A 27,975-nucleotide genomic window follows, 5' to 3' on the forward strand; every position below is an offset into this window, starting at 1 on the left:
AGAGAGAGAGAGAGATTGAGAACTAAGACCCCCACACAGCAAGCCAGGCTAAGGCCATCATTGCTGCTTGGAGATGTGGAACAGTTGTTGGGCCATGGTTTTTAATCCCTCTCAGCCCCTCCCAGTGCTTCCCTCCCCAGGAGGCCTTTCTTTACCTTCAACCAGAGATGGCCTCTCTTCCTCCACACCTTGTCTTCCTGAAGACGCTCCATAGCTGTTTATATGTCTTAATATTCTTAGTAAATGAAGGGATCCTTAATTTTGGAGACTGTGGCCACATGAGTTGGTGGAAAGAATATACGCTCTAGAGATAAACAAGCTTGTGTTCAAATTTTCATGTCACTGGTTAGCTGTGGGATATTAAATAAGCTACTTAACCTTTCTGACTCGGTTTCATCATCTCTGAAACAGGGATGACACAGCCTACTTTGCAAGTTAGTTGTGACAACAGAGTAAGACAATGTGAATGAAGGGCTCTGCACACAGCTTAGTGCTCTGGGATCAGACAGCCTCCCCACTAACTAGCTGGTCATTCCTGTCAAGGTATTTAACTTCTAAGCCTCAGGTTCCCCTTCTGTAATAGAGGGCCAACAGAGCCCTCCTCATAAAGTTTTGAAAGGATTAAATGAGTGAATAAATAGAAAAAGCTTAGCACAGAAAGTGACATGAAGAGAATGCTTGTTAAGCGCTGGCTATTATCAGTGCATCCATTTTGTATCCTTCCGTCCCACCTTGATCTTCTGAAGCATCTGGCACAATGCCTGGCAGAGGCGATAGATATGGCTGAACGGAAATGATGTCATGTTGCATGGCTCACCACGTGATCACTTGAGCGTTCATTTCCCCTGTTCCAGTGTTTTATAGTGTCAAGGATTTTTCTTAGTTTTTCCTTGAAATCAATTTCCATATCTAAAAGGAAGTCCTCAGCTAAAATGTCAAGATTTAGAAAGTTTAGAAAAGAAGGGAAATAAAGGTTATGATTGAACACACAGGAGAGAGACAGAAAAGTAGAGAGAGGAGGAAGAGGAGGAGGAGGAGGAGGAGGAGGAGGAGGAGGAGGAGGAGGAAGAGGAGGAGGAGGAAGAGGAGGAGAAGGGAAGTGGCTAAAAGGTGAAGGAACAGAGACCATTCTGGAAGAGTAATAAACATTTGGCAAGATGACTGCTAGATTAATCCTGCCCAGATCACTATGCTCCTCTTACACTCATATGTCTCGGATTTTGGAGATATGGTCACTGCCCCTAGGCTGTGATGGTGGTTAGAAGATGGTTGGCAGCTGGCACATTCCTTACCAGGAGGGTTTGGCATCTAGGAATCTTCCACCAGGATGGATCCAGCCCCACAAGCATTGCTTGTAAGAAGCCCAGTGAAGTCCCTGCTAGCCCCTCAACTCGGCGGCCACAATGGCTCAGAGCACGCTTCTTCAGAAACGAAGTGTGGAATTCTTAGTCAAAAGCATTGGGGGACATGGCCCGGATCCTTCACACTCAGTCTGGCAGCAGAGTCCAATCAAAGGCAATTGCCAGGCCGCGGCCACACTGGTCTTGGCCAGCTCCCTCTGCTTCCAATGAGTCAAGCACACAGGCTGCAGACTGACTTAGAGCCCTGGGTCTTTGTTGCAATTAGAGCATGTAATTGGAAAATCCAAGATGATTCTATTCGGGAGAATTCTCTTTTCACCAAATCCCCAAACAATTCTTAGAAACCATCAAAAAATCCAGAAATCCATGCCTGCAGCTGTTTGCTTGTTTGTTTGTCATCTGAGAACAGTCTCTGGGGAGCATGGGTTAGGAAGAGAACAATGCCACTCTATAGAGCTTTTATTCCTGGATGTAAAGAGAAATCTGCACCTACCCTGGAAGGGTCTTCATGGTCAGGGACATAAAACATTCACCCAGGAGGTTTCATCATACCAGAGCTTTCTACCAAAATGTTAGGTAACTCCTTTGGCCCACCACCAGACCACATACCATTTCCTCGAGGATCCCACAGGAGATATGACCTACTCATCCACACGTGATGGCTCCAGATTTTTGGAAATCATGCTTTAGAGTAAAAAGCAGTTTCGCTTTTCCAAACCTTGCTAGTACAATAGGTCATGTTTCACTTCATTCTTTGACTTGTAAATCTCCTAAGAAAATGTGGGGCTTTGCATTCACCCCTTCCCCAAGATGCTCGGGAGATAGCATATTTGTGATTTCATTGTGTTAAGCAGAATTTCCCAACTTCCTTTCTTCCTTCCATCCCATCCCGGAGTTGGGCTTTGCTCTGCAAGCTTCTACTGAAAAAGGTGCTAGTCCTATGGTCTTGCTGCCTCCCTTGACTCTGCCACAAATGTCCACCTGGTATGTCCCCCCACCCCCTTTTTAATGTTTATTTATTTTTTAAAGAGAGAGAAGAAAGAGAGACAGACAGAGAGAGAGAGAGAGAGAGAGAGAGAGGGAGAGAGCACGTGTGGGGGAGGGGCAGAGAGAGAAGGGGACAGAGGATCTGAGCAGGCTCTGCCCTGGCAGCTTTGGTGCTGATGGCAGACAGCCCGATGTGGGGCACGAACTTCTGAATCGTGAGATCATGACCTGAGCCAAAGCTGGACGCTCAACCAACTAAGCCACCCCTGTGTCCCTGTTATGTTCTTATTTTGCTCATGGTTCCACTTACCAGCGCAATGCTGGAAATGAGCACTTCCCGATGCTGATTTGTTTTTTGTCCCCCTGCCCCAACTATTCTTCTGTTTTTCTTCTAAGATAACATTTCTTTTTAAAATTTAAAAAGCTGTGCTGACAGCTCCGAGCCTGGAGCCTGCTTCAGATTCTGTGTCTCCCTCTCTCTCTGCCCCTCCCCCGCTCGCACTCTGTGTGTGTCTCTCTCTCTCTCAAAAATAAATAAACATTACAAATTAATACAATTTAGATATACCATACAGGCAATAAAGCTCACAAATCTCAGGTGTACAAGCTCGGTGATTTTTCGCTTACATATACGTCTGTGTTAACAACTATTCTGATCAAGATACGGACCATTTCCAACACCCAGAAGCCTCCTGTGTGTCTCCAGCCTGCCCACCAAAGGTACTCACTATTCTGAGTTTCTTGAATATTCTATCTGTTCTTGAACTTCATCTAAATGGAATCATACAGCATGTACACTTTTGTGTCTCGTGTCCAGTGCTTTACTACTGGGGATTTACCTTCTTCCTTGGCATATGAGGGACACTGAACAAACAAGTCACTGGAATGAATATATAAAAGCTTCATGTATGAAACTGATTTTTAAAAGGACATCTGGTTTTTTTAACTTTATTTATTTTTTTATTTGGAGAGAGTGAGAGAGAGAGAGTGAGCAGGGGAGGGGCAGAGAGAAAGGGAGAGAGAGAATCCCAAGCAGGCTCCCACACTAACAGTGCAGAGTCCAACGTGGGGCTTGATCTCATGAACCAGGAGATCATGACCTGAGCTGAAATCAAGTCAGATGCTTAACTGATGAAGCTACCCAGGTGCCCCTAAAAAGACATCTGTTTTAAAGAAAATACCTTCAAGGTTGGACCAGATCTTCTCTAATAAGGAAAAGAGGGTATTAGTAAAACCATTGCTCATAGGTAACATTACAAACGAAGAATATGAGAGGTATTCCTCAGTCTTATGCCCTCCTCTTTGGCACCCACAATAATAAATTCTTTTGGCTGATAGGTTCACATCAGTCTTTCTTTTTGGATTATTATTTTCAAAGACGAGTCTGACCCCAGGGAAGGGGCACAGCTCTGGAGTCTGGCTGTGTTGGCACCACTGTGAAATGGGTCAGAGAACCTGGTCAAGACGCTTCCTAGTTGTGTCTGGGGGGTTACTCAGCATTTCGACCTCAATTTGCTAATCCACAAAAAAATGTATGGAGTGGATTAAAAGAAAGAATAAATAAAGGCTAAAAATTTGCACTGAAATTACAAAGCACTACACAAAGACTACTGCCATAAATTAGTTGTGATGGTTTGCTTTATGTGTCAGATTGGCTGGGCCATCGTGTTCAGGTATTTGGTCGAGACGTTATCCTGGATGTTTCTGTAAAAGTGAGCTTTGGAATTCATTAACATAAATCAGTGGACTTCTGAGCAAAGCAAATTACCCTCCGTAATATGGGTGGGCCTCATCCAATTAATTGAAAGCCTTAATAGAACAAACACTGACCTCCCCAGAGCAAGAATGAATTCTTTCAGTAGCTAGCGTTTGACTTTGAACTGCAACTCTTCCCTGGGTCTCCAGCCTGAAGGTCTATCCTGTAGATCTGGGACTTGCCAAGTCCAGCCTCCACAATATATGCACCAGTTTTTCATCTAGTTTACTGATACTAATGTTTAATTATTTTGTTTCCACTGTTATTTCAGATGACATCTGGTTTATTATTTCTTTTCCAAATCACTGAGGGATAGATTTGAATCACATTTTTGTTTGCTTTTCATTGACGATATTTCAAGCAATAATTTTTCTTTCCACTATTGCCTTGGCCACCCTCCATGAGAAAGGAAAGGGAGATAACTTTTTTGTAGACACACTGTACTGTCCTCTGAGTTAGGTTGTTAGTGACATTCAGGAACATTACTTCTCGCCACCCCGTGGATTTTGGCATGCTTTGCTTATTGGTCACGTTTCTAGACCTGTTGGGTCCCCGCTGGACATACTCTACCCTCCATGATACCAGAGTCATGCTTAAATTTCCCTGGAAGATTCAGTGTATACTCAGGACTCTGGTTCTATTTGAACGGAGAACACTCAGTTTTGTCTGGTGCCTACAACCCCTCTCCCTTCCTACTGTAATGAACTGATCAGGTCAAAATGTGAAACTTCCTGACATCTCTGTGGTCCTCCCCTAACACAAAGTTTCAATCCAAACTTATTTCCTCCAACTGCCCCCTCACTTTTTCTTGGTCATCTCAATCTGACAGCCTCCCAGGCAAAGGCTACACCCAGTCCTGCCTTCCCACTCTATGGGGCCTGTGGAAAGGGAACTAATGGGCTTTGGAGGAGAAATTCTGTCTTCTTACCTTCTAGTGAAGGCCCCACCCCTACGTGAAGGCCAGTTGTGTCTCTGATGACCGCAAAGCAGGTCAGGGTTCTGTCAGACAAAAGGAAGTGGGGCCACTGTGGTCAGTGTCCTTTGTCATAAAAACTACCGTTCATGTTCTGGGATTGCTCACTCAGACATGAATGATTTTAGATTAGAAAAAAATTCCCGTATGATCAGAATTCAGTAGCTTTATTATTTTCATCTAACTTCTTTTGGCATTATGAGTTGAGAACATCATGGATAGAATTTCAGCTTACATTGCAGTTCATCTCAGGCCTCCACGAGCTCTCTTCCTCCTCTTCCTCCTCTCTTCTTACCCCTTTCTTCTTTTAAAGAAGGTGTAGTGGGATAGGACACAATTTCCCAGATTTTAAACGTAGTTTTTCCTGATGTCAATCAGATCTATATAAATATTTCCTTTTGTATTTGTAGCAGGTGTTTTTCAGTTCTTTGATGACTGTGTTGCTCTGATATCTGTAGATTTTGAAGCATGCTAATCTAAGCCACTCAAGCAAATATTAATCGCCTAAAATGGCATCATGTGTTGTGTGGCCTCAGATGGTGACTTATACTCTCCATGCCTCACTTTCCTCATTTGTAAAGAAAGGACAATAATATTTATCTTTCAGCGGAGTTGTGGTGAGGATTACAATTAATGTTTTTTTTTAATGTCTTATTTACTTTTTAAAATGTTTCTGGGTTTGTTTTTTTTTTTTTTTTTTTTTTTTTTGACGGAGAAAGAGAGACAGAGTGCGAGCGAGGGTGGGCCACTGAGAGAGGGGGAGACACAGAATCCGAAGCAGGCTCCAGGGTCTGAGCTGTCTGCACAGAGCCCGACGCAGGGCTCAAACTCACGAACGGTGAGATCGTGACCTGAGCCAAAGATGGACGCTTAACCGACTGAGCCACCCAGGTGCCCCAATTAATGTTGTTTTTTTTAATGGCTCCTTATATCATTAGCTTTCATACTTACAGATATATATTTTTGTGTTTATCAAATACTTTATTTAAAAAATAAATAATGTTTGTAAGCACTTAGTGGTTACCAAGCCAGGTATAAATTCAAACTGTCTGGCTTTTACGCCCTCTTTACCATGTCCTATCCATGTGACCCTGGGGAAGTTACTTAACCTCTAAGCCTCAGCTTTATCAGCTGTAAAATAGAAACACTTTGACTTACTGCTTTAGTCTGTATCAGCTTTGGCCTTAGTGACCTTTGACAGCAGGTTAATTCCTTGTTGTGGGGGCTGTCTTGAGCCTTGCAGGAGGTTTAAGAGTCTAGTAGTCTCTACACCAGAAACAACAGTTCCTCCTTCCCTCGTTGTGAGAACCAAACCATCTCCGGGCATTGCCACATGTCCCCGGAGGGGAAAATCACCCCTGGTTGAGAACCACTACTCTATGGAGACATCTGGAAGGCATCCGCCTGGCACATTAGCACTGTGATTATGCCTTGGGCTCAGACCCATCTTTGCCATTTCGGAAAAGCCACTCAAACTCTCTGAGCATCATTTCTTCATTTTAAAACGGGAACATCATTCCTATTGGGTCTGCCTCACTGAGCAAAAGTTAAACAACAGCTCTGAAATACAAATGCCACATCAGCCATCGAAGCTGCCGACAGCTGCTTTGACACACTTAGTACCATGGGCGGGAGGGTGGGGGGATGGTTTGGTAAGGAGGCTGCATGGCTGAGTTTAAATCCCTCCTAACACTCAAAGTGCCTGGCAACATTGAAGCACTCAATACATTTTAGCTTCTATTGTTATGGCTTCTGTCTTGCAGGTGAAGAAGCTGAGGCTCAGAGAGGTAAAGGAATTTGCCCAATGTTACCCAGCACGGGGCATGGAGTCAGGGTTGAACTCAGAAAACATCAGCTCGAAAGTTGGTGCCATAGCCACAACATTTGTGTGCTTCCCAATGGTCACAAGTGCCATGATTTAAATGACAGCAGCCCCTTCTGCTAGCGAAGGGAGCTGTCATTTATAAAATAGGCCTCTGTCTTATGGTTGGGCTTGTACCACAGGACAAAAGACTAAGATAATTCAGATACTCTTCTCCTGCTTTCAATTCAGAAGAGACATCTCCCTCGGAACCTCTTGAAGGAAGCTGAAAATGAAAGGGCAGAGCCAGCCCCACCTCCATGCTATGAATCACTCAGTTGGAGGGCTGAGCTATGCCTTCCACATCTAAGCTCTTATTTTTAACTTTGCAAGCCTTGGTTATTCTGGCTTCCTAGGGAAAACCCCCCTGGTGCCTGCAGCCTCACTCAAAGTCCAGGCGAGCCTCTAGCGGGCAGAAGGGGAGCACGGAGCACGCTTGTCCTCTGAGCCAGCTTCTACTGGGGGAAGTTCCTCATCTCTGGGAGTGCTAAAGCCTCAGCTCAACAGCCACCATCACCCCTACCTCTTGTCCCCAGACATGCTCAGTTCATACTCACTCAGAACTTATACCTGGCATTCGAGAGGGAATCCCCCTCTGGGTCTGGTCTGGACTTGGAAATTGTGTGGAGCCAAGGGAGCTTTTTCGAGCTTCCGAGTTTTGGTTACGTAACCCTAAGAAGGGCAGCCTACCCAGGGCACAGGGTTCCGTACCGGCACACGCCGCTTCTGTCCTAAGACTCCACTCTGGACCCAGGACTCCGGGGCTCCACGCAGCGGAGAGCGTGGGCAGCATTTGACGTGCAGCCACAGCCCCCTTTCCGACAGACCCCGTCACGTGGAAAAAGAGGAAGTGTCCGTGAGCTCGTGTCAGTGCCTCCAGGAAGACGCCCGGCAAAGTCCTGAATGTGTCGGGGAGTGGAGTGTGGGGAGGGGAGGCGTGAACTCTGGAGTCGGAGAAACCTGGGTTGGGAATCTCTGATCCAGCCACACACGAGCTGTCTGACCTTTACTAATCCTTAGGAAGAGTTAGCTTTGTCTTTTTTTTTTTCCTTGTTTTTGCTGAAGCATATTGAGAAAGTTACTTACCCTCTCCAGCTGTCTGTACCATCAGGTAATGCTACCAAACTCAGATGAGGTGAGAGCGTACACAAACAGCACAGCACATGGGGGCGCTCAGTAAGTGCTGTTTCCTGTCCTTCCCCTGGCAAATCTTTGTGGAGCACCTGCTGGATGCCACCGTCCTGGGCCCAGGCTCCGGAAGGTCACCACTCTGCACGTTATAACGCCACAAGGATGGGATGTGCGGACGGTACTCACCTCAGCATTAGTCCCTCCTCCCACAAGCACGCCACACTAGGCAGGTCATCTGCCTTCTCCGAGTCCAGGTCTCCTTGCTGTGACACAGGCAGAACATTCCCAGGGTGGTGGTGACTCTGTGACATTGCATACCTAACGCAGTGCCCGGCGCGGCGAATGAGTTAATACATCTGTGCTTTTCTTCTTCCTTTCTACCATCTGCCAAGAACTTGAAACCGCTCAGAGATGGGGAACTTTTGAAACTCTTCCCATTGTTGCCTAAACCAGGACAAATACTGCTCCTCCTCCCAGCAAAGTTCATTAGTAAGATCAGGGGCTCCTCACAACAGCTGATACAGGTCACCATGTCTGTCTTCGATCTTAGATGCGCTCAACTCTGGCCATCAGATCACCTAGGGGACCTTTAAGAAGTATCAATGCTCAAGCCTTTCCACAGAAGGCTTTAATGGACAGCCAGGAATGAAAACCACTGGCTCTCTTCCAGGGGTTCATTTTTCATTTGAAGCCATGAAAGCTCAGAGAAGTTAACTGTCCTTGAGGACAGTCAGCTACTACGGACCCTGGATTGGAGTCCAGGCCGGTTGTCCCCAGCAAAACAATCTTCCCAGTATCGTATGTTCTCTGTCACTGTCTTGGCAACTTTTAAGCATTTGATTGGTTTGTCTGATTCAAACAATGAATGGGACTTGAGGAGGGGGTCCCTGGAGTTGGCCTCCATGGAAAAGAGAGAACAGGTCTCTCTGACTGGCTCAGAATTCCCTGGAGTATCTTCATTCCACAGATAATTCCTGAGACATCTGCCATGACCCATGCTCTGGGCCAGATCTGATGATGTAGCATGAAGGAGACATAGGGCCTGTTCTCAAGAAGCCCAGGGCTGGTTGTTAGGAGCCGAATTGTATCCCCATCCAGAATTCATATGTTGAAGTCTTAAACCCTAGTGTACTTAGAGATAGGACTTTTATTTTATTTATTTGGAGATAGGACTTTAAAAAGTAATTAAGTGAAAACGAGGTCATTAGGGTGGGCCCTGATCCAACACAACCGGTGTCCTTGCAGGAAGAGGATGTAGCTCACAGAGAGAAGGCCATGTGGACACGCACGGAGGAGAAGATGACCGTCTACAAAAGCCAGGAAGAGGCCTCAGAAGAAACCAAGCCCGCTAACACCTTGATTGTGGACTTCCAGTCTCCAGAACTGTGAGAAAATAAATTCATGTGGTTTTAAGCCACCCAGCTTATGGCGCTCTGTTATGGCAGCCCCAACAAACTCTGTACCCTGGTTCTAAAAGGGAGACAGACCAGTAAGGAATTGGCCGATGAAAATACCCCACAATAAACATCAGGATGGTCATGAGCTAGGGTTCATGGGAGCCCAAAGGAAGTCTCCAACCCTGGAGAGAGGGCTTGGGAGGCTGGCAGAGAAGACTCCATGGAGAGGAAAGACTTAAGCTGAGCTTTGGAGAAGCCTTGGAGAAGGAGGAATTTGCTGGGGGAAGAGGGAGAGTGGAAGTCAGGAAAGAAGACTAGGGAATGTGAAGGTGCAGAAATGTGAGAGAGGATGGCCTGCTGAGCCTGTACGGTGGTTCAGGGGATGGGGAGCGTCATGCGGAGGCGACAAATGAGGCTTTGAGGTAGGCAGAGGCAGGTTATCTGAAGCCTTGTTGGGTCCAGGTAACGGGCCAAGCTTGGATGAACGGGAACCCACGAGGGGCATTACGCAGGGCAGTGCCAGCTCAGGTTTTGTAACTGGTCACTTGGAGGCTGGATTGGGATGGTAAGAGCAAAGGCAGGAGACCATCGAGAGGCTGCTGCTGCAGTCCTAGGGAGAAATGCTAGGGGTAGGAACTAGTGCACAGGTCCAGGGCGTGCAGAGGACCTGGTGAGTCCTCTGGTGGAGCTCCAGCAGAGAACCAGGCAGGTTGGAAAAATGTGTTTTTTTAAGACACTGTGGTTGATTAGGTGAGGCAGGTAGAAGGAAGAGGGGCGTCAAGGACGACTCTCGGGGCTCTGGCTGGGACATGTGGGTGGATGATGGTGTCAACGCTAGAGAAGAATCGTCTTTCCCTCCTGTGTTAGGCAGCTCAGGCCGCCATACCAAAAGTCCCTAGAATGGGAGGGTAGGCAACTGTAATTTATTTTCTCACAGCCCTGGAGGTGGCAAGTCCAAGGTCAAGGAGGCAGTATGGTTGGTTTCTGATGAGGGCTTCCTTTCTGGTCTGCAGATGGCTGCCTTCTCACTGTATGCCCACATCACCTTTCCTCAATGTGTGCTTACAGAAAGACAGAGAACAAGCTCTCATCGCACCCTAATTACTCAAGATCTCATCTCACCCTAATTACTTCCCAAAGGCCGTATCTCCATCACTTTGGAGTTAGGACTTCAACATATGAATTTTGGGGGATACAGTCAATTCATAAAACCTCCCCACTAGAAAGAGAGAAATAATAGTGCCACATATCCCAGTGAGCTCCCTGTTGCACCTCTTTGATGATTTCAGGACGAGGTCTGCAAGCACATTTGTGTCCCTTCGTTCATTTATCCTTCCATCCATAAGGGGAGGTGGTAGAAAAGGAGCCTCCACAGGCAAGTTGTGGGTAAGCTAAGAGTTAATAGTGAAGACTTTTTTCTGACACAAGCATGGAAAGCCAGATTCCTGAGGACTCAATATTTGACCTAGAAATGGGATGTTGGCTGGATCGGATGGCCGCCTGCTCTCATGGATCTCGCTGTTTCATAGATCAAGGGGCAACTCATCTGGGAGGCTGGGCTCAGGTCACGAATATCTTGCTTCTGGACAGGAAGATCCCTAGGGATGACCCCATCACTCTCCTCTTTAGGACAGGCGTTCATCTAATTCACCAGGCAGGGGATGGTTTGCTTGCCTGACGCCTAAGCTCCTGGTCTAAGTGAGCCCGGCTCAGTTTCTCAGGCTGCCAGAAATTGTAATCCAAGTGAACCAAAAGCATTTAACCTGTCTGACATAGCATTTGCTAAGTCCAAAGACATGCAGGCTGAAGGTCATCGAACAGGAAGACATTTTTTCTGAAAAATGGAAGCATAGGGCAAAGGCTTTCACCTCAGACTCTGCTCTCCCTTCCTGCCATCCCCTGGGACCTGTGCTTGCCCAGGGTTATCTATGGAGTCACCAGGTCCATATGGAGTCACTGCTGGTCAGAGCAGTGAAAGGGAGAGAAGCCAGGGATTACTACAGTTCAGGTCCTCGCTTGCTCTGTCTCACTCAATTTCCTCCTAACTCTTCCTTTACGAAGTGGCTGTGGGAGCCCATCTTACAGTGGAGGAAACTGAGGCTCTGAGAGGTGCAGGACTTTGCCTAAAGGCAACAGGCTAAACTTGTATTTGAGCCTGAAATCTGTTCGGCTGCTAACTCTGTGCTCCTTTCACCATCCCGTATCACCCATTGGCACACACATAGCACTTTCTATGTTTCCTATTCTCCTGTAAGTCATGGCTATTAAGATCTAGACTTTTCCTCTCCAGTAGAAATGAACAGTTTGGGGGCAATGACCTTCTTGCTCAACTCTTCATTCCCCACCAGATTCAGCAAGGGACCCTATAAATAGTAGGCACCCGAAAATAGTTTTCTTTTATTGATTTAAACATCTAGATGCGCATATACCCCATGGTTGGTTCTGTCCAAAGGCCAAAACCCAGAAACTCTGGGTGGCATTTTCCTGTACCCTGAGCTGATTGACTGTCACCATCCCAGCTGTATTTCTTGCCCCTCCTCTTGGGTAACAGGAGCATCTTTCAAGCAGTGAATTCTTCTACCCAACAAAGCTCTAATCAGAGGTACAAAGGGATGCTATGTTATCTGGGGCAGGTTATATAGGACAGTGGTGCTTTGGACTCTACAAATTCCCAAATCTATGTTGCAAGGTCTGTTTTCAATCTTCAGGCATTGTAGGCATCTCCTGGGGCTATAAGAAGAATGCTCTCATTTCAGGACACAGTATAGCCAAGAGCCAACTTGGCAAGGGCCAGAGGGATATAAATTCAGAGTGACAACCTAAGGAACATGGTTTTAATAGAAACATACTTCTATTTCTTCTCCAATCACATGTCGACTGTCTGTTTGCATGGGGAGACCTGAGCTAAAATGAGGATTGTCAGAATTGGTAATTGAGGGGCTCTGCTTTTCCCCTAATGCTCCCCTGTCCTCCAGATGACAACTATGAGAGATCACTTGGGTGGCTGGGGACTTAGTGAAGTCAGAATTACAGAGCAGCCAGGGCAAATGTAGGTATGATTTCCTTTATGCCATGGGGTACAATTCTGACAAAGTTTATTTGAGAAAATGCTAACGAATCCCTGGACTATAGTGGTCATGTGCTAGGTGGCAATGTTTCAAAGGTGAATAGGATACCTTTTTAAGGAGCTCGTGGTCCAATGGAGGACATGTAATTTACAGACATGTAAAGAATTACCTTCATTAGCATTGTGAATGTCTCACAAGTGACATCTTTGGGCATAAGCTGGGGAGTAGAGAAAAGACAACAGAGAATGCCTGGAAAGGCTGAACGGGAGTCTTCAGGATGAACAAGGGAGAAAAAGCATTGTGGGAAGATGGAAGAATTAAAAAAGAATGGAGTGTTTGGGGGTAACTAATGTAATAGAGCTTGGCTGGAACCAACGTTGTGTTTTCAGGCATGGTGGGGAAGTAGGAGATGTCCCTGGAGAACTGGATGGAGGCTAGATTACTCACGGCCTCATGCACCACACCAAGAAGCTTGGACTTTCCCCCTTGGCAACAGCATGGGAATAACACGGTCAGAGGCACACAGTGGAACAATCCCTGTGGCTGCAGCGTGAGGGCTGAAGGAGACCAGGATCCAGGAGAGAAAAGGAGCAAAAACAGGGCTGATGTGGTGGTACAGGAAGGGGGTGATGGTGATCGGAACCAGGACAGGACAGGACAGTGGGACTGGAGAGACAGGAAGGACCAGGGAGATAGATAACCAAGAGGCATCCTTCAGAGACTGTTAATAAATCCTCTGTAGCCTACCAAAAACTTTCCAGGGCACCAGGACCTCAACATGGACATCCTTCTTACTGCAAGATGACTTCATACAAGGAAATGCAGAGGTTCAGAAAGGAATACATTCTCATGTACATACAGGGTTTACTGTTTATAGTGCTCCTTCGTGTGTACTATCTTATTCGTCATTACAGGAGTCCTGAGAGGCATACGTTATTAGTAATGTATTTAAAATTATGTTCTGATTTTTCTGATCATAAAAAAAATTACAGAGGGGTGCCTGAGTGCCTCAGTCAGTTCAGCGTCTGACTCTTGATTTCAGCCCAGGTCACAATCTCATGGTTGGTGAGTTTGAGCCCTGCGTCAGGCTCTGTGCTGACAGTGAGGAGTCTGCTTGGGATTCTCTCTCTCTCTCTCTCTCTCTCACTCTCTCTCTGCTCCTCCCCTGCTCGCTGTTTCTCTTTCAAAATAAATAAACATTTTTTAAAAATTATGGAAGCAATAATGGTGGAATGCTTAAAATAGTTTTACAAAAGAGGAGGAAATTAGAATTGCCCTATTCCCCCAGATTAATAATGAGTGCATTTGTTGGTAACCAGTTGCTTATAACACAACATTCAGTGAAAACATACAAAATGACATTTCAATCACAATTTTATAACAATAACAACAAAAGAGATTTTTCTAGTTTTTATTGTGGTTATAAAATTGGGATTGGAATATAAATAAGTTTTATTCTTTTTTCTTAGCATTAGATTGCAACCCTTTTTAATGTTAGTAAATCAAATTTGCAAGTCTAATTTTGCATTGCTGCATAGTAGCCAAACATATCCAAACGCAAGGGTGTGCTGTAATTTATTAACACAATTATCTGCTAATAGATGTTGAGGGACATGTAGGTTATTTCCATACATGGAAATTTTTGCTTTCATAAATAAGCTTTGCTAAACACCATTTAACATACATTTTCCTGCCGTTTATGTCTCAATTATTTTCTTACAGTCAATTCCTAGAAGTGTAATCTCTGGGTAAAAGGATATGTGAATTTCAAAGACTTGATGCTTAATTGTTGACTTCAATCCACCACACCCACCCACAGTCAATGAGCCAGCTTCTATTATCTACCTTCATCAGCACTGATCATTATCTTTTATTTATGTATTTATGTATGTATGTATGTATGTATGTATTTATTTATTTTGATGTTTATTTATTTTTGAGAGAGACAGAGACAGAACGTGAGTGAGTTGGGGCAGAGAGAGAGGGAGGCACAGAATCTGAAGCAGGCTCCAGGCTCCCAGCTGTCAGCACAGAGCTGGACGCGGGGCTCAGACTCACAAGCTGCGAGATCATGACCTGAGCTGACGTTGGACGCTCAACCGACTGAGCCACCCAGGCGCCCCTGATCATTATCTTTTAAAAAGCTTTGTCAATCTGATACACATAAAACCATATCTCATCATCGGGTTACCTGGAGTGTCCTTATTAGTGTGGTTCAACGCTTTTTCTCGTTTTACAGATGAGGGGATTGAGGGTTCGTGACTTGCCCCTACCAGGGATCCAGTAAGCAGCCCAGAGTGGATGTAAGCCAGCCCACACGGACTCCCTGAGCAGTTGACTCCCTGCTGTGTGATACTGCTCCTTTGGTGTAGGAAGAGTCGCCTCGACTTCTCTGTGTTGACTGGGTTTCCTTTCATTGAGGTCATACCCTCAGGAGCTCCTGGCCTGCATGTCAAGGCAAGAACACACCCTTCCTTCTGAGGGGCAGTGGCTCCCACAACCTGTCAGGGGACTCAGCAGTGGGGACAGTTCACACTGTGCTCTGGGTGGAGGCCATGGGTATGGTATGTGCTTAGGTGGCTGGTTCCTATGGAACTCCTGGAGAGAAAATGACATGAGGAACGGAACCCCATGTCCCTCGGAGAAAACCGGGCTGTCGGCCCTCTGCCTAAACCCTTCCTCGCTGCCTTGGTGCAGGCTCTGCGGTCTGGCACATAAGGCCCTGAGAGCTGGCCTACCTGCCTCCACCACAGGGTCCACGTGGGCTGTCAGGCCAGCGCTGTTGGTTTCCACTGTGCGTTTGCCTAGTCTTCCTGTTTCTTGTCCTTCCGGCCTCTGTTCCAATGTCTCCTTCTTCAAGAAGCTGTCTGCCTTGTCTGTGCTATCACAGCCTTCTGAGCTCAGTCACCTTAAATTCCGCTGCTGGGGGACGCCTGGTTGGCTGAGTTGCTTCAGTGTCTGACTCCTGATCTCTGTTCAGCTCATGATCTCACGGTTTGTGAGTTCAAACCCTGCGTGGGGCTCTGTGCTGACAGTGCGGAGCCTGCTTGGGATTCTCTCTCTCCCTCTCTCTGCCTCTCTTTCTCTCTCAAAATAGGTGAACTTAAAAAAAAGTTTTTTTAATTTTTTTTTAACCTTTATTTATTTTTGAGACAGAGAGAGAGACAGCATGAACAGGGGAGGGTCAGAGAAAGAGGGAGACACAGCATCCAAAACAGGCTCCAGGCTCTGAACTGTCAGCACAGAGCCCAACGCGGGGCTTGAACCCATGGACCGTGAGATCATGACCTGAGCCGAAGTCGGCCGCTTAACCGACTGAGCCACCCAGGCGCCCCCCCAAAAAATTTTTTTAAATAAATAAATAAAGTCCTCCCCGGGAGGTAGGACTGGTTATGCGTCTGCTTTTCTTCTCAAGGGGAGAGAACACGTCCGACTCATCCCTGAGCCAAGCACCCACACAGCCTTGGCCAGGGGGTCATACGTTCTAGAGGTGCATGGACTGCATGGGTGTTGGAAGTGCCACAGGGAACATACAGGATTCCACCAGAGACTGGCTGCAGATTCTTTCATTCACTCGCTGTGTGTTCACCGAGGGCCACGGTAGGCCAGACACGATCGGGCACAGCGACATGGCACACAGACACTCCCTGTTCTGGCACCTAGGCTGTTGTGCTTCCAGCAGCTGTGAGTGTTGGCAGACCCTCAGCTGTGTCCCTCTCTGGGAATGTCCTCGGCTGGAGAGAAGTGCCTGGCCCCAGGTTTCACTCCCTCCCTGAGGCAGCCTTCATCCAAGACAGGTCGATGGGAGGGTCTTGTCTCAGACAAGGCAACTCTGAAGGGCCTTCCCCAGCTCACAGTTTCCACAGGACCAGCTGAGTCCTTTGTTGCTAGTGCATTGCAATTCGGCTTCTCCATCGGCCCAGACCTGCTCCCCCCATGATCCCAGAGGGCTTGATCCCAAAGACGCTCCCCAGTAAAGTCCTTGCATGGCCATCTCCATCTCAGAGTCTACTTGCTGGGGGTCCCAACCTGTGACAGTGGTAACAAAACAGACATGCTACCTGTTCTCACAGAGCTTCGAAGCTGGCTTTGTCATCAGATCCGCCTTCGTTTCTCCCCAAGGATAAACCAAGAACATCCAGCCCCATTATAGGTGTGCTCATGGTGACACTTGCCATTGGCCCGAGAGCAAAAACCCTTGCCGCCACACCTCTCCCTGCAGTCATAATTAATGCAAGAACAGGGCTGACTTTGCAGCTTACGATCATTCATATTTGTTCCATAATAGAGTGTCCTCTGTGTCCCAGGTCCCTGCACTGGTGCCAGGGACAAAGATACATAAGGTGTAGCTCTTGACTTTTAAGACCATCTGCTGGACGGGAAGATGGACAAGTAACCAGACAGTTGGGGACATACAAGGGATAAGGGCCCCAGTGAAGTCGGCAGATGCTGTGGGAGCTCAGAGGATGTGGTGATGGCCTACCTAGGGTAGGGTAGGGTTCCCAGAGGGTGCCAAGGAAGGGTTCCCAGAAAAACAGAAGGAGGGGAGCAGGGTGAGGGTGGTGTTGATGAGATAAAGAAGGAGAAATAAATTTCAGATTGAAGAAATGTGTCATAAAAGCACAACTAGGTAGGGGTGGGTGAACAAGCACGTTCGTGCCCATTATTCATTGAGCTCCACCACATCTGAATGAGGCTGTCTGTAGGGATCCTTATCCCTACTTTATAGACAGAGAAACTGAGGCCTGGAAGGATAACAAGCTTACATGCAGCCGCTGGACTTGAACCTCAGTCTTCCGACACCAAATCAATGGCTCTGTTTATTACCCCGCCCAGCAAACACGGGGTCTTTTTTGCAGTGGCCAGCATTGTGCCCAAAGAGGATTAAAAGGCATATAATATCAAGGCTCAACTCTTGATGTGCTTGCATATAGCATAAAAAAAAAAAACCAAACCACGATAAGGTCATGGGACATATTCTGGAATAAAGGTTCATGCAAATGCCCTGGGATCATGGCAGAGGTAGGCCCCAGAGAACAGTGCTTAGCCCTGTTTAATATTTGGTACCAGTGATTTGGACAAAGACATATAAAGTCCGCTTATCACATCTGTGGCTGACACGCAGCTGGGAGGGATAGAAAAAAATGATTGATGACAAAATCAAACTTCTAAATGATCTCAGTTGGCTGGAACGATGAGCCAAATCCAGTGAGATGAAGTGCAGCAGGGGTCCATGTGAGGGCCAGCATTTCCCTTCGAACAATCAATTGTGAGAGAACAGAAGGGAGCCCGGCCCAGCCCCCGGCCATAAGGGAGAGATCTAGGGACTTCCCCAGGTCTCAAATCGAACTTACACCAAGTATTTAAATTAAAAGTGTAACAAGCTAGCACACCCTTAGTCTGTGTGAAGATTATGGTCAGAGCTGTGGCTCACATTTAATGGGACATTTCCTGAATCACTTTGGAGGTAGCCTGATTGGGGAACAGCATCTTCAGATGGAGAAGGAGGCTACTTTTGTATTTCTTCATCTGAACAATTCTCAATTCTCCCTGTGCACCTGCCATACAGCCGGTCCTGGACAACATGGAATGTTGGTCTAGGATACATTGGGATCTGGCAGAAGGACTTGCACTTACATTCTGCCATTCATCTGTTGTGTGACTCTGGGAAAGTCATAGAAGCTTGCTAGGCTTCGATGTCCTTATAGAATGGGTGCATTCATCTCAATTTCATAAGGTCTTGTGAGTAATGAATGAGGTCATGTATGTAGAACGCTAGACACAGGGCCTAGCCTGAAAGTGGTATTAAATAGCACATACTATTTACTATCCAGATAGATCCAGAGACATCTACAATAGGCAGTAGGACCCCAGGTCCCTTAGACTTAGGTTTAGGGTGAGGCCTTTAGTCTTCAGATAAGTTTCAGGAAAAGATGATTTTTCTTTCAGTAATTATGCCTTTCTGCTCTGGGTGTGTGTGTGTGCGTGCGTGCGTGCATGCGTGTGTGTGTGTGTGTGTGTGTGTGTGTGTGTGTGTGTGTTCAAGTGCAATAAAGTTCAAGATTGTGGAAGGATCCAGCTTTGGAATCCCTGGGGCATTTAACACATTTAACACATGAGAGAGGCAGTCACTCACTTACCAGAATGGCGCTCCACGGCGGGCACAGTGCCTCAGGCATGAGAACATATCTGAATGAGGGTAAAAGTCAGAGCTATATTGGCAGTCAGGGAGATGTGGGCCTGATTTCCATAATTCTGACTGGAGCATCCTCAATCCACTTTGATTCAAGTTGATCTCTGGGCCCTGGACCCCAGCTTCCTCATCTGAAAAGTAAGAGGATTGGACTAGATTAGTGGTTTCAGATATGCACGTCTGGAAAAGTGCTGTCTGTGTCAAAGTCAAGTCCGTGGCACTCCACTCAGATACATTCCAATGGCTCCACGTTAGGCTACAGATAAAGTGCTCCTAACTGTGGGTAGCCAGGCAGAAAACAAAAACAAAAACGAAAACAGCCTGGCAGGTCCTTCCCTGCCAGCCTCAGCAGTCAGACTCCTGGGCCACCGTCATGAGTTTTGTTCCGTGCTCTGGGGGAAGAAAAGAGAAGTTGCGGAAAATATGGTAAGCGGAGTTGCTCACACATTTCTCTGAGTGTGCTCAGGATATTACAAATTGAATGAAGTAGCGAGAATGTATGCTTTCCATCAATAAACCTCTTGGCGATTTTATTTTTGATGACAGTATTAATAATGAAGTGACAAAAAGGGCTGGGGAGACTCAAGCTCACTTTGTATTGCAGTGTAGCCCATATATACTTACCGTGATTGACAACTTGTGTCAAGAAAAATATTATCTGCAGCATAGATAATTAAATGCAACTTTACATTGTATTTTTATTTTAAAGTTTTAAAAAATGTCCTTTAAAATGAAAGTGTTAGATGGCCAACTGTCCTTTCCTGGAAAAGATGGTTTTTCTTTCCAAGATTATGCCTTTCTCTTTTGAGGGGGTAGGGTGTTAAAACTATCATCCTTTTATGAAATGATGTCACAACTGATGGGAGATGTTTTATTTTTATTTTAAATTAGTTTTAATTGAATTACTTGGAAGAATAAAAGGTTAATAACCTCATGATGATTTCCCTCTTAAAAAAAAATATTTCCCTGTCCCTGAAATACCAAAAAAAAAAAAAAGCCTGAAAACAATTTTAGAAAGAATTTATGCATTATATTCCTAAAGAAAGGGGGTATATTTAAAACTATTAAATAAAATACATGATTGTGATGGTTAATTTTGTGTCAACTTGCCTGGGCCACAGGGTGCCCAGATATTTGGTTGAACACTATTCTAGGTGTTTGGGGGATGAAATTAACATTTAAATCAGTAGACTGAATAAAGCAAATTGCCTGCCTTCCATGATAGGGGTGGGCCTCATTCAATCAATTGAAGGCCCACCTGCATAGAAAAAAGAAGGTTGGCCATCCCCAGAGTAAGGAGAATTTTTCCCACCTGACTACTTTCAAACTTGGATATTGGCTTTTTTGCTGACTTTGGACTTGAACTAAAGCATTAGCTCTTCCTGGGTCTTGAGACTACCTGCCTTCAGACTAGAACAAACCATCAGCTTTCCTGGTTTTCAGGACTTTGGACTGAGACTAGAACTAAACCATCAGCCACCCCTGGTTTTCCAGCTTGCTGACTCACCCTGCTTGATCCTGGGATTTGTCAATCTCCATAATCATTACATGAGCCAATTCCATATATACACACAATAATATATACATTTATAATATATGCATTTACACACACACACACACACACACACACACGCGCGCGTGATTTATCCCTAACTCCCAAACCCAGTGTATTTAGAATCAACCAGGCTTCATTTCTTTTAATATAAGGCTTAAAAACATCACCAGAGGTCCCTAAATAGCTCATGTTAAATAAAAATAGCAACTGTTCTCTGAATCTACTTCCTTGGGATCTTTTGCCTCCTTCATTTAACCTCTCTGTTCTTTCTAACTAGAATGACCTCTTTCCCATTCCATCTTTCTATGTCAAAATCTTAAATGTTCTGGAGGGCCAATTTCGAATATCATTGCCAAAGGAAGCCTCTGTCCAGTCCGGCCTCCCCTAACTGCATGTGATCTGTAAGTCCATAGAGACATGAGCATCACTTCCTAGCATCACAGTCTGCTTTACTGTGTGCTTATCTGCATATTTCCCTTTCTTCCCTTCCCATTGATCAGACAGATGCACGAGAGCAAGAGCTAATGTCTTTCTCTTATTAGCACAGCTAATAAATATACGATGAGTTGAACAGAATTAAAGAGTTCTCCCTAGTTCACCCAACCCACATAGAATGCCTGGGCTATAAATTTGAACAGGAAATTTCAACACATCAAATGTCATCTCCTACTTGCTATTTCCCTACTTTGGACTCAGCACAAGCCTGAAATGGCCCTGTAGGAATTAGTTGTCTTTGTCTGGAGTCCTGAAAAGACCTGAGGTGTGAGTAGGAAGAAAAAAAAAATAAAAGTTTTCAAATCTGAAAAACAGTAAGAAGTGTTGGGATGGGTTTTTCTGAGGTTTATGAGGAAGACGTGTTCACCACCACTTTATTTACTCAGGAAGCTCCTTCCTTCTGTAAGACAACCCTCAGTGGACATTCAGAACCTAGGGGCTACTCAAGGCGGTGGCCCTGGCAACCCACTAATTATAGACAGATATGCATACAGCTTACCTTGGCATTCAAGGCTCTTTGTAGTCTCACCCTAACTTACAGTTACAATCTTTATTCCTCTTCCCCTTCGGCTTACCAACTTCAGCTCAGTGCAGCCGAGCCAACATCTACCATATCCTGCACTGTGTCAGGAGAACAGAAAGGCTTTGGGGATAACAGGATGGAGAAGGTCCAGGCCATATCTTCAAGAAATCAACATTAGGTGTTTCTCAAGAAGGAATGATGTTAACCAAACGGGAAAGGGGGAAAGCAGATGCTGTTATGACTCAGTCACAGTGCAGAACACAGTGACTCCAGACAGAACTGGACCTGATTGTCCTAAGTCCTATAGACGCCAAGTGTCATGCTTTTAAAAATAGATTTATGTTTACTTTCTAGGGATTATAATAACTTTTTAAAAATTATGTCTTTTTGTTTTATAGTAACCTTGGTCAAATTATTTCATATTTTCAAGCCACATTTATTCAACTTCACGATGAATGTTAATAAACATAGTAGCTTCTCAAAAAGTGTTTTATCAATAGTGGGTAAGAGTGCTCCAAAATTACCAAACATTATTTCATTTCCACCAGCTTGTGTACACATGGGGTAAGGCAGTGTTTGATAGGCCGTATTCCTACCGAGGGAAAAGGAGGCATGCATAAGAACCAAGACCTCCTCCAAGTCACATTCATGAATTGCTTGGTGACCCCACATGGATCACTTTGTCTTTCTATCTGTCCCTCATGCCTGATTTAGAAGACAAGCGATATTGTCTCTGCCTTATATCTACTTCCTCCAAAGACAGAGAAGATGATTTAGAGTCTAGGAGAAAGTGAGTACCTTTGGGAAAATGGAAGGCAAGATTTTTTTGTCATTCTCTATCTCTCATTCCTTTTGTTATTGTTATTCTTTGCCAAGGCCAGTTTTTCATGATGTGTTTTTGTTTTTTAAGGCTGGTAAGACCTCCAGCTTGGGAAATGAAAGTACTTAACTGTTAGGATGACCTGGTTTAGATTTCAAACTTGGAGAAGCTTGACAAATACGTTGAGGACAAAAGATGTATGTCTACCTTAGAAGTAAGGACAGCACTGGCAGACAGCTGTCGTGGAAAAGACCCTGGGGTCAGGACACCTGGGTTTGAATTCCTGTGCTGCTTTTCATTAGCTATTTGACAGTGTGCAGATTAATTCACCACTCTGGTTCTTACTTTTTGTACCTAAAATAATATTTTGTCTGTCTATCTATCTATCTATCATCTATCTATCTATCTATCTATCTATCTATCTATCTATCTATCTTATAAGGTTTCACATCCACATCAGCTCTCAGTGTACCTGCTCTTGTAGTTCATGCTCTTGGAAGATGACATTATGTTGAACGCTTTACTAAAGCTCTATACATCTTTGAGGCCCCGTGGAGAAACATCTCTATCTTCTCTGCCATCACTCACTCCCATGGTGATCTAGTGTTTCATGGTCTCAAATACCGTCTACATGTTTGTGATTCTCATCTACCTGGATACTCTGCACCTCCCCCTGAATGTCTAACAAGCCTCTCAAACTTAACCTGCTTCATCTAGAATTATCCCCATCTCTGCTCGTGGTCGCTTCTTCCAGTTGTTTATACTCAGAACCTTGGAATCTCTCTTGACTCCTCTCTCTGAAATCCACATTCAAACTATCAGCAAATCCTGGGGGCTCTCTTTATTTTCATAATACATTCCAGAACCCCACCACTTCTAATCACCTCTCCTCTTATCATTCTGGTCCAAGACACCATTTGCCTTCACCAGGATTCTTGCAACAGTCCCCTGACTAGTCTCTGCTTCTGTACTTGCAAAAATAGAAACTCTTCTCAACGTGACGGCCAGTGCCATCCTACCTAAGAACAACTAACTAACTAACTAACTAACTAACGTCCAATCTTGTCACTCTTCTGTCCAAAACCTTGCCAAGATGCTCCACTTGTACAGAGTCAAGCCAAAGTTTTACCATAGCCCCCCATGCCTCTCTGACTTCTGGCTCCTTCCAGTCCAGCTACACTAGTCTCTTTGCTGCCCTGAGTACTCTAGGCTCTCTCCTGCTCAGTGTCTGCACTCCAGTGGTTTTTTTCTGCTTTCAGTACTAGCCTCCCAAATAGTTCCATGTCTCACTCTCTCACTTCCTTCAGCTTTTGTTCAAATGTCACCTTCTCAGCAAAGCCTTTCCTGACTACCCCGTTTAAAACTGCACCCCAGTACTGGCCCTCCTGAACCCCTTCCCTATGTTTTTTTTTGTATCCATAACACTTTTGACCTCCCAACATTCTATGTTTTACTTACAGCTAGAGTGAAAACTCTATGAGAACAGGTTGTTTTGTTTTTTAGTCACTGATTTATTCCTCTGAACCATGCCTGGCCCTCATAGGTACTTAATAAATATTTGTTGAATGACTGAACAGTGTATTCTATCCTGTAAATAAAGGTAAGGAGCATCAGTTCATGTACTCTGTTTTAAGAAAAAAATTTTAAGTTTATTTTTGAGAGAGAGCAAGCATGAGTGGGGGAGGGGCAGAGAGAGAGGGAGAGAGAGAAAATCCCAAGCGGTCTCCGTGCTGTCAGCACAGGGCCCGACGTGGGGCTGGAACTCACAAACCGTGAGATCGTGACCTGAGCCAAAACCAAGAGTCTGACACTTAACTGACTGAGCCACCCAGGTGTTCCAGTTCATGTACTCTTAAAAACAACCACTGGGTACATTATCTTCCATTTACAGACTAATGAATGGAAGCTCTGAAGAGATAAAACAGCTTGCTTATGTTTATACAAAGAGTGTGTGCATGGACAGATTAAATCAGGTCTCACAACTTTCAATCCATGCTCTTTCTATTATGTTATAAAGCAGAAAAGATTTGAAAAGCATCCTAAAATTTATGCTTATTTTTTTTTTTTTAATTTCTGGCCTTACCTCCTTGTGTATAGTTCCTTCAGGCTCCAGCATCTATCAGGATGTTTAGGTAAGAAAGGATTCTGTGCCCCAGCACACATCCTACAGAGATCTGTATGTGTGCTGAGCCTTGGCTCTGTTCCCAGACAGAGTCTTCTCTGTCCCTTCTCAACTGGACCATCAGAGCGTAGAAAACCAGGCTGGGGAGGGCTGGGCTTTCATGCAAACGTTGACAAGTCCCTTGGCTTCATGTCCCAGTGCCCGACACCTCATCCCCCTGTCAGGCAGGCTCCTGTCTCTAGGCTTCTGAAACAACTTTTTCCTTCCTTCACACAGCTTTTGTCTTCCTGCTCTTAGCTTGATGTTGTGTCTGGCCACACAGGCCATGTTGGCTATTTTTACTGACAGCAGCCACCAGCACATATGGTTCCCATTACCACAAACTGTTACCTTCATTGAAACCAGTTTGCAAATGAGTGGACTGCAGACAACGGGGAGGTCAAGTCCACGTGGCCGCTCACAGGGCCCCCAGGATTGGCCTGGACAGGTACGTTGGTCTTCATGAATGTCCTTTAAAACCAAATTGGGTTGGACAAAATGCTGATTAATTACACAGATAGTTTTTTTTTCCTTCTCCTTTTCCTCCATGCTCAATTCAGGAGGTTTTCGACAGGGTCAAGTTTCAAAGACAGGCCGCTTTTTATAGAGAGACAAATGCGAGTTTTGTTTCTTTCCATCTTGGGAACTCGCTCCAGGATGATATCTAGATGGGACATGATGCACGTTAACCCCTTGGGGAGTGACAATGACACGCAGCTGTCAGCGCCAAGGACACGAGCAGATGGCGGGGTGTGGTGGATCCTGAGCACCTCCTGCCTCCAGAAAGATGGTTAGAGACACCCAGAGCTTCAGACAGCACCTCCTCCGGTGTGTAAAACACCCTCTCACTCACAAAACGTTCTCGAACGCATGATCTCACGGAGTCTTACAGCCTTGCTTCGAGATTGGGTTTTTCATTTCTATCTTAGAGGTGAAGCTTTGAGGAGCTAGATGGCTTTCCAAGGCTCTCTGGCTAGTAAGAAACTTCAGCCTGGAGCTCATGCCCCAACACCACAGTTGCCTGAGTGGCCTGAAACAAAACCAGGCAAAGCTTGTTCAAAGACATAAAGCTAGTAGCTTACAGCAGGGCCTGATGGGGCTTGTTTCATCGAAACTGGAAGTTGGCATTGAGACCCAGGCTCACTATGCCACTATAAAGCTGCTGCCACTCTAGCTGGATGACATCAAATGGATGTCAACAAAGGGCTTCTTCCCACAGGTGTTGTATGTCATCTTATGAAGGGCCAGGAGTTACGGTAATGCCCTGTGCACAAGCCCTCCAGAGCGGTGGGGAGGTGAAAAGGAGAGCTCTGGAGAAGAGACTGAGTCTGGAGGCAGGGGCCAGTCATTATAAGACCCCTTCCACGCTGATAAGCTGTGATTTGAGACCTTCCTACCAGGACTTCCAAGGTCTTCTGGGCTCCACTCCCCCTTGCCGACCAGGTTCCAGATCCGCTGTGTCCTTTTGGCTTCTCAGACACACACAGCTTTTTCCCAATTCCAGGTCTTTGAGCATGTTATTCTCTTCACCTGGAACACTCATCCCCTGTTCTTTGCAAGTCTGTTTCCCACATAAATGTCCCCATCTCAGAAAGTCCTTCCTTGGCCACTCCATTGGGTTGAATAGTGACCCTTCCCCTACCCCCAAATATGTGCATATCCCAATACCTAGAAACTGTGAAGGTGACCCTATTTGGAAAAAGGGTCTTTGCAGATTTAATTAAATTCAGGATCTTGGGATGACATCATCCTGTATTTAGGGTGGGCCCTAACTCCGATGACAGGTGTCCTTAGTCCTTATAAGAAGAGGAGAGAATGTGGAGACACACAGAGAGAAGGCGATATGAAGACGAAGGCAGGGACTGGAGTAATGCAGGTCCAAGCCAAGAAATGCTGATAGCCACCAGAAGCTGGATGAAGCAAGGGACGATTACCCTCTGGAGACTCGAGAGTGCAGTCCTGCTGACGCTTCTGTTCTTTTGAAGCCATCAAGTATGTGCTAATTTGCTACAGCAGCCCTACCCGTGGAGTAAGTAAGTTCTGACTTTTCTGGCTTCATGTCACTCCCCAGGTCCCTCCACATTTCACGTCTGCCACGCTCCTCTCCCCACCATCCCCTCCCTCCTCAGTTCCTTTACACATGCAGCTCGCTCTGCCCAGATGCCGCCAGCCCCTTCTCCACTCGGCAAACCCTAACTAGTTCTTTGAGACTGTGACACAGCCTTCCAATGGAAGCATAGCCTAGTTTCCGTCCCCGTGGCCTATTGGTCCCGTGTCTGCTGTAGCATGTAAAGGAGGGCGTGCGATGCCTGAGCACTTGGCTGGCTTCCCAATAGGCTCCAAGCTCTTTGGGAGGCCAGGGCCAGGCCTCATTCCTGTCTGCAACCCAGCACCCGACACAAGGCCTAGGACTGAGAGTGCACTCCACACAAGGGCGTTAAATAATGACTTTTTGCAGAAAATGGCTATTATAATCCACTTTTTAAAATAGACTTTATTTTTTCGAGAACAGCCTAAATTTACAGAAAAATTAAAAAGATTGTACAGTTTCCGTATATTCTGCACCCCCGTTATTAACATCTCACATTGGTATGGTACATTTGCTTCAATTAATGAACCAAAATTGATGTCTTGATATTAACTATAGTCCATGTTTTGTTCAGATTTCCTTAGCTTTTACCTCATTTGTAGTTTTTGTTGTTCCAGGATCCCATCTAGGGCACCGCATTACATTTAGCAGTTGTGTCTCCTTAGGCTCTTCTTGGCCGTAACAGTTTCAGACTTGGCTTTTGATGACCTTGACAGTTTTGAGGAGTACTGCTCAGGTATCTTATAGAATATACTTTTATTGTAATTAAATGTTTTTCTCATGATTAGACTGGGGTGATGTGTTAGTAAGAGGAAGGTCTTACACACGTACAGTGCCACATCACATCATCACAAAATATCAAGGGTACATACTATCAACATGATTTATTACCATTGATACTGACCTTGATTACATCACTGAGGTAGTATCTGAAAGGTTTCTCCATTGTAAAGTTATTTTTTTCCCCCTTTTCCATACTCTGCACCCTGGAAGGAAATCACTACCAGCAGTTGCAATTTGTTTTTTAACCTGTAATTATGCTTTGATTTACTAAGTGGTGCTCTAAATAAGGTCCACCATTGATTAATTGTCACAGCACTCTAAATGGGAAACTGAGAGTCAGAGGAGTTACATTATATTCCCAAGGTCGTACAGCTAGTAGGAATGGAGACAAATTCAGTTAGATCAGACTCCAAATGCCTTTTCTATACTGCTTCCCTAGAGTACTAATCAACTAAATCCTTAGCATGACCTTCCAAGTGTCCTGGGTCTTGCTTTGCAGAGAGTGAAATGGAAACCTGGATTGGGAGCAATAATTTACCATCTATGCTGTCTTTGGAAGCAGTTTAACATGCAGATCCATTCCGTGTACCAACATAAACCTCTTTATTGCCGCTCCTTCCCCCCACCCAGTACCATGAACAAGAGTCATAAACTCATGTCAGCTCTGCCTGGAACGGTGCAAGGATGTCAGACAATGGCTCTGGAAATCTAGCTCAGGTATGTAACACATTCAAAGCTGAGAGAAGTGGAGGGCAGAAAGTGCTTTAGGATTGTTGTCAAGGGTATAGAGAAGATAGGCAGTATTACATCCCAGAAAATCAG

The 27,975-nt window shown here is 45.4% G+C and overlaps 1 protein-coding gene across 3 annotated transcripts in view; it reads right to left on the reverse strand.

The window, feature by feature from the left end:
• Positions 1-27,975, reverse strand: part of LOC132663107 (uncharacterized) — a 514,936-nt gene that overhangs the window by 59,684 nt on the left and 427,277 nt on the right. For all 3 annotated transcript variants that reach the window (XM_078436607.1, XM_078436605.1, XM_078436606.1), the window contains one exon: positions 18,675-18,858. In XM_078436607.1, coding sequence (XP_078292733.1) covers positions 18,820-18,858 — 39 coding nt within the window. In that variant the 3' untranslated portion in view covers positions 18,675-18,819. The remainder of the gene's footprint in view (positions 1-18,674; positions 18,859-27,975) is intronic.

The sequence above is a fragment of the Panthera onca genome, chromosome D4, assembly GCF_046562875.1.
Source record: "Panthera onca isolate mPanOnc1 chromosome D4, mPanOnc1 haplotype 2, whole genome shotgun sequence".
Lineage (NCBI taxonomy): Eukaryota > Metazoa > Chordata > Mammalia > Carnivora > Felidae > Panthera > Panthera onca.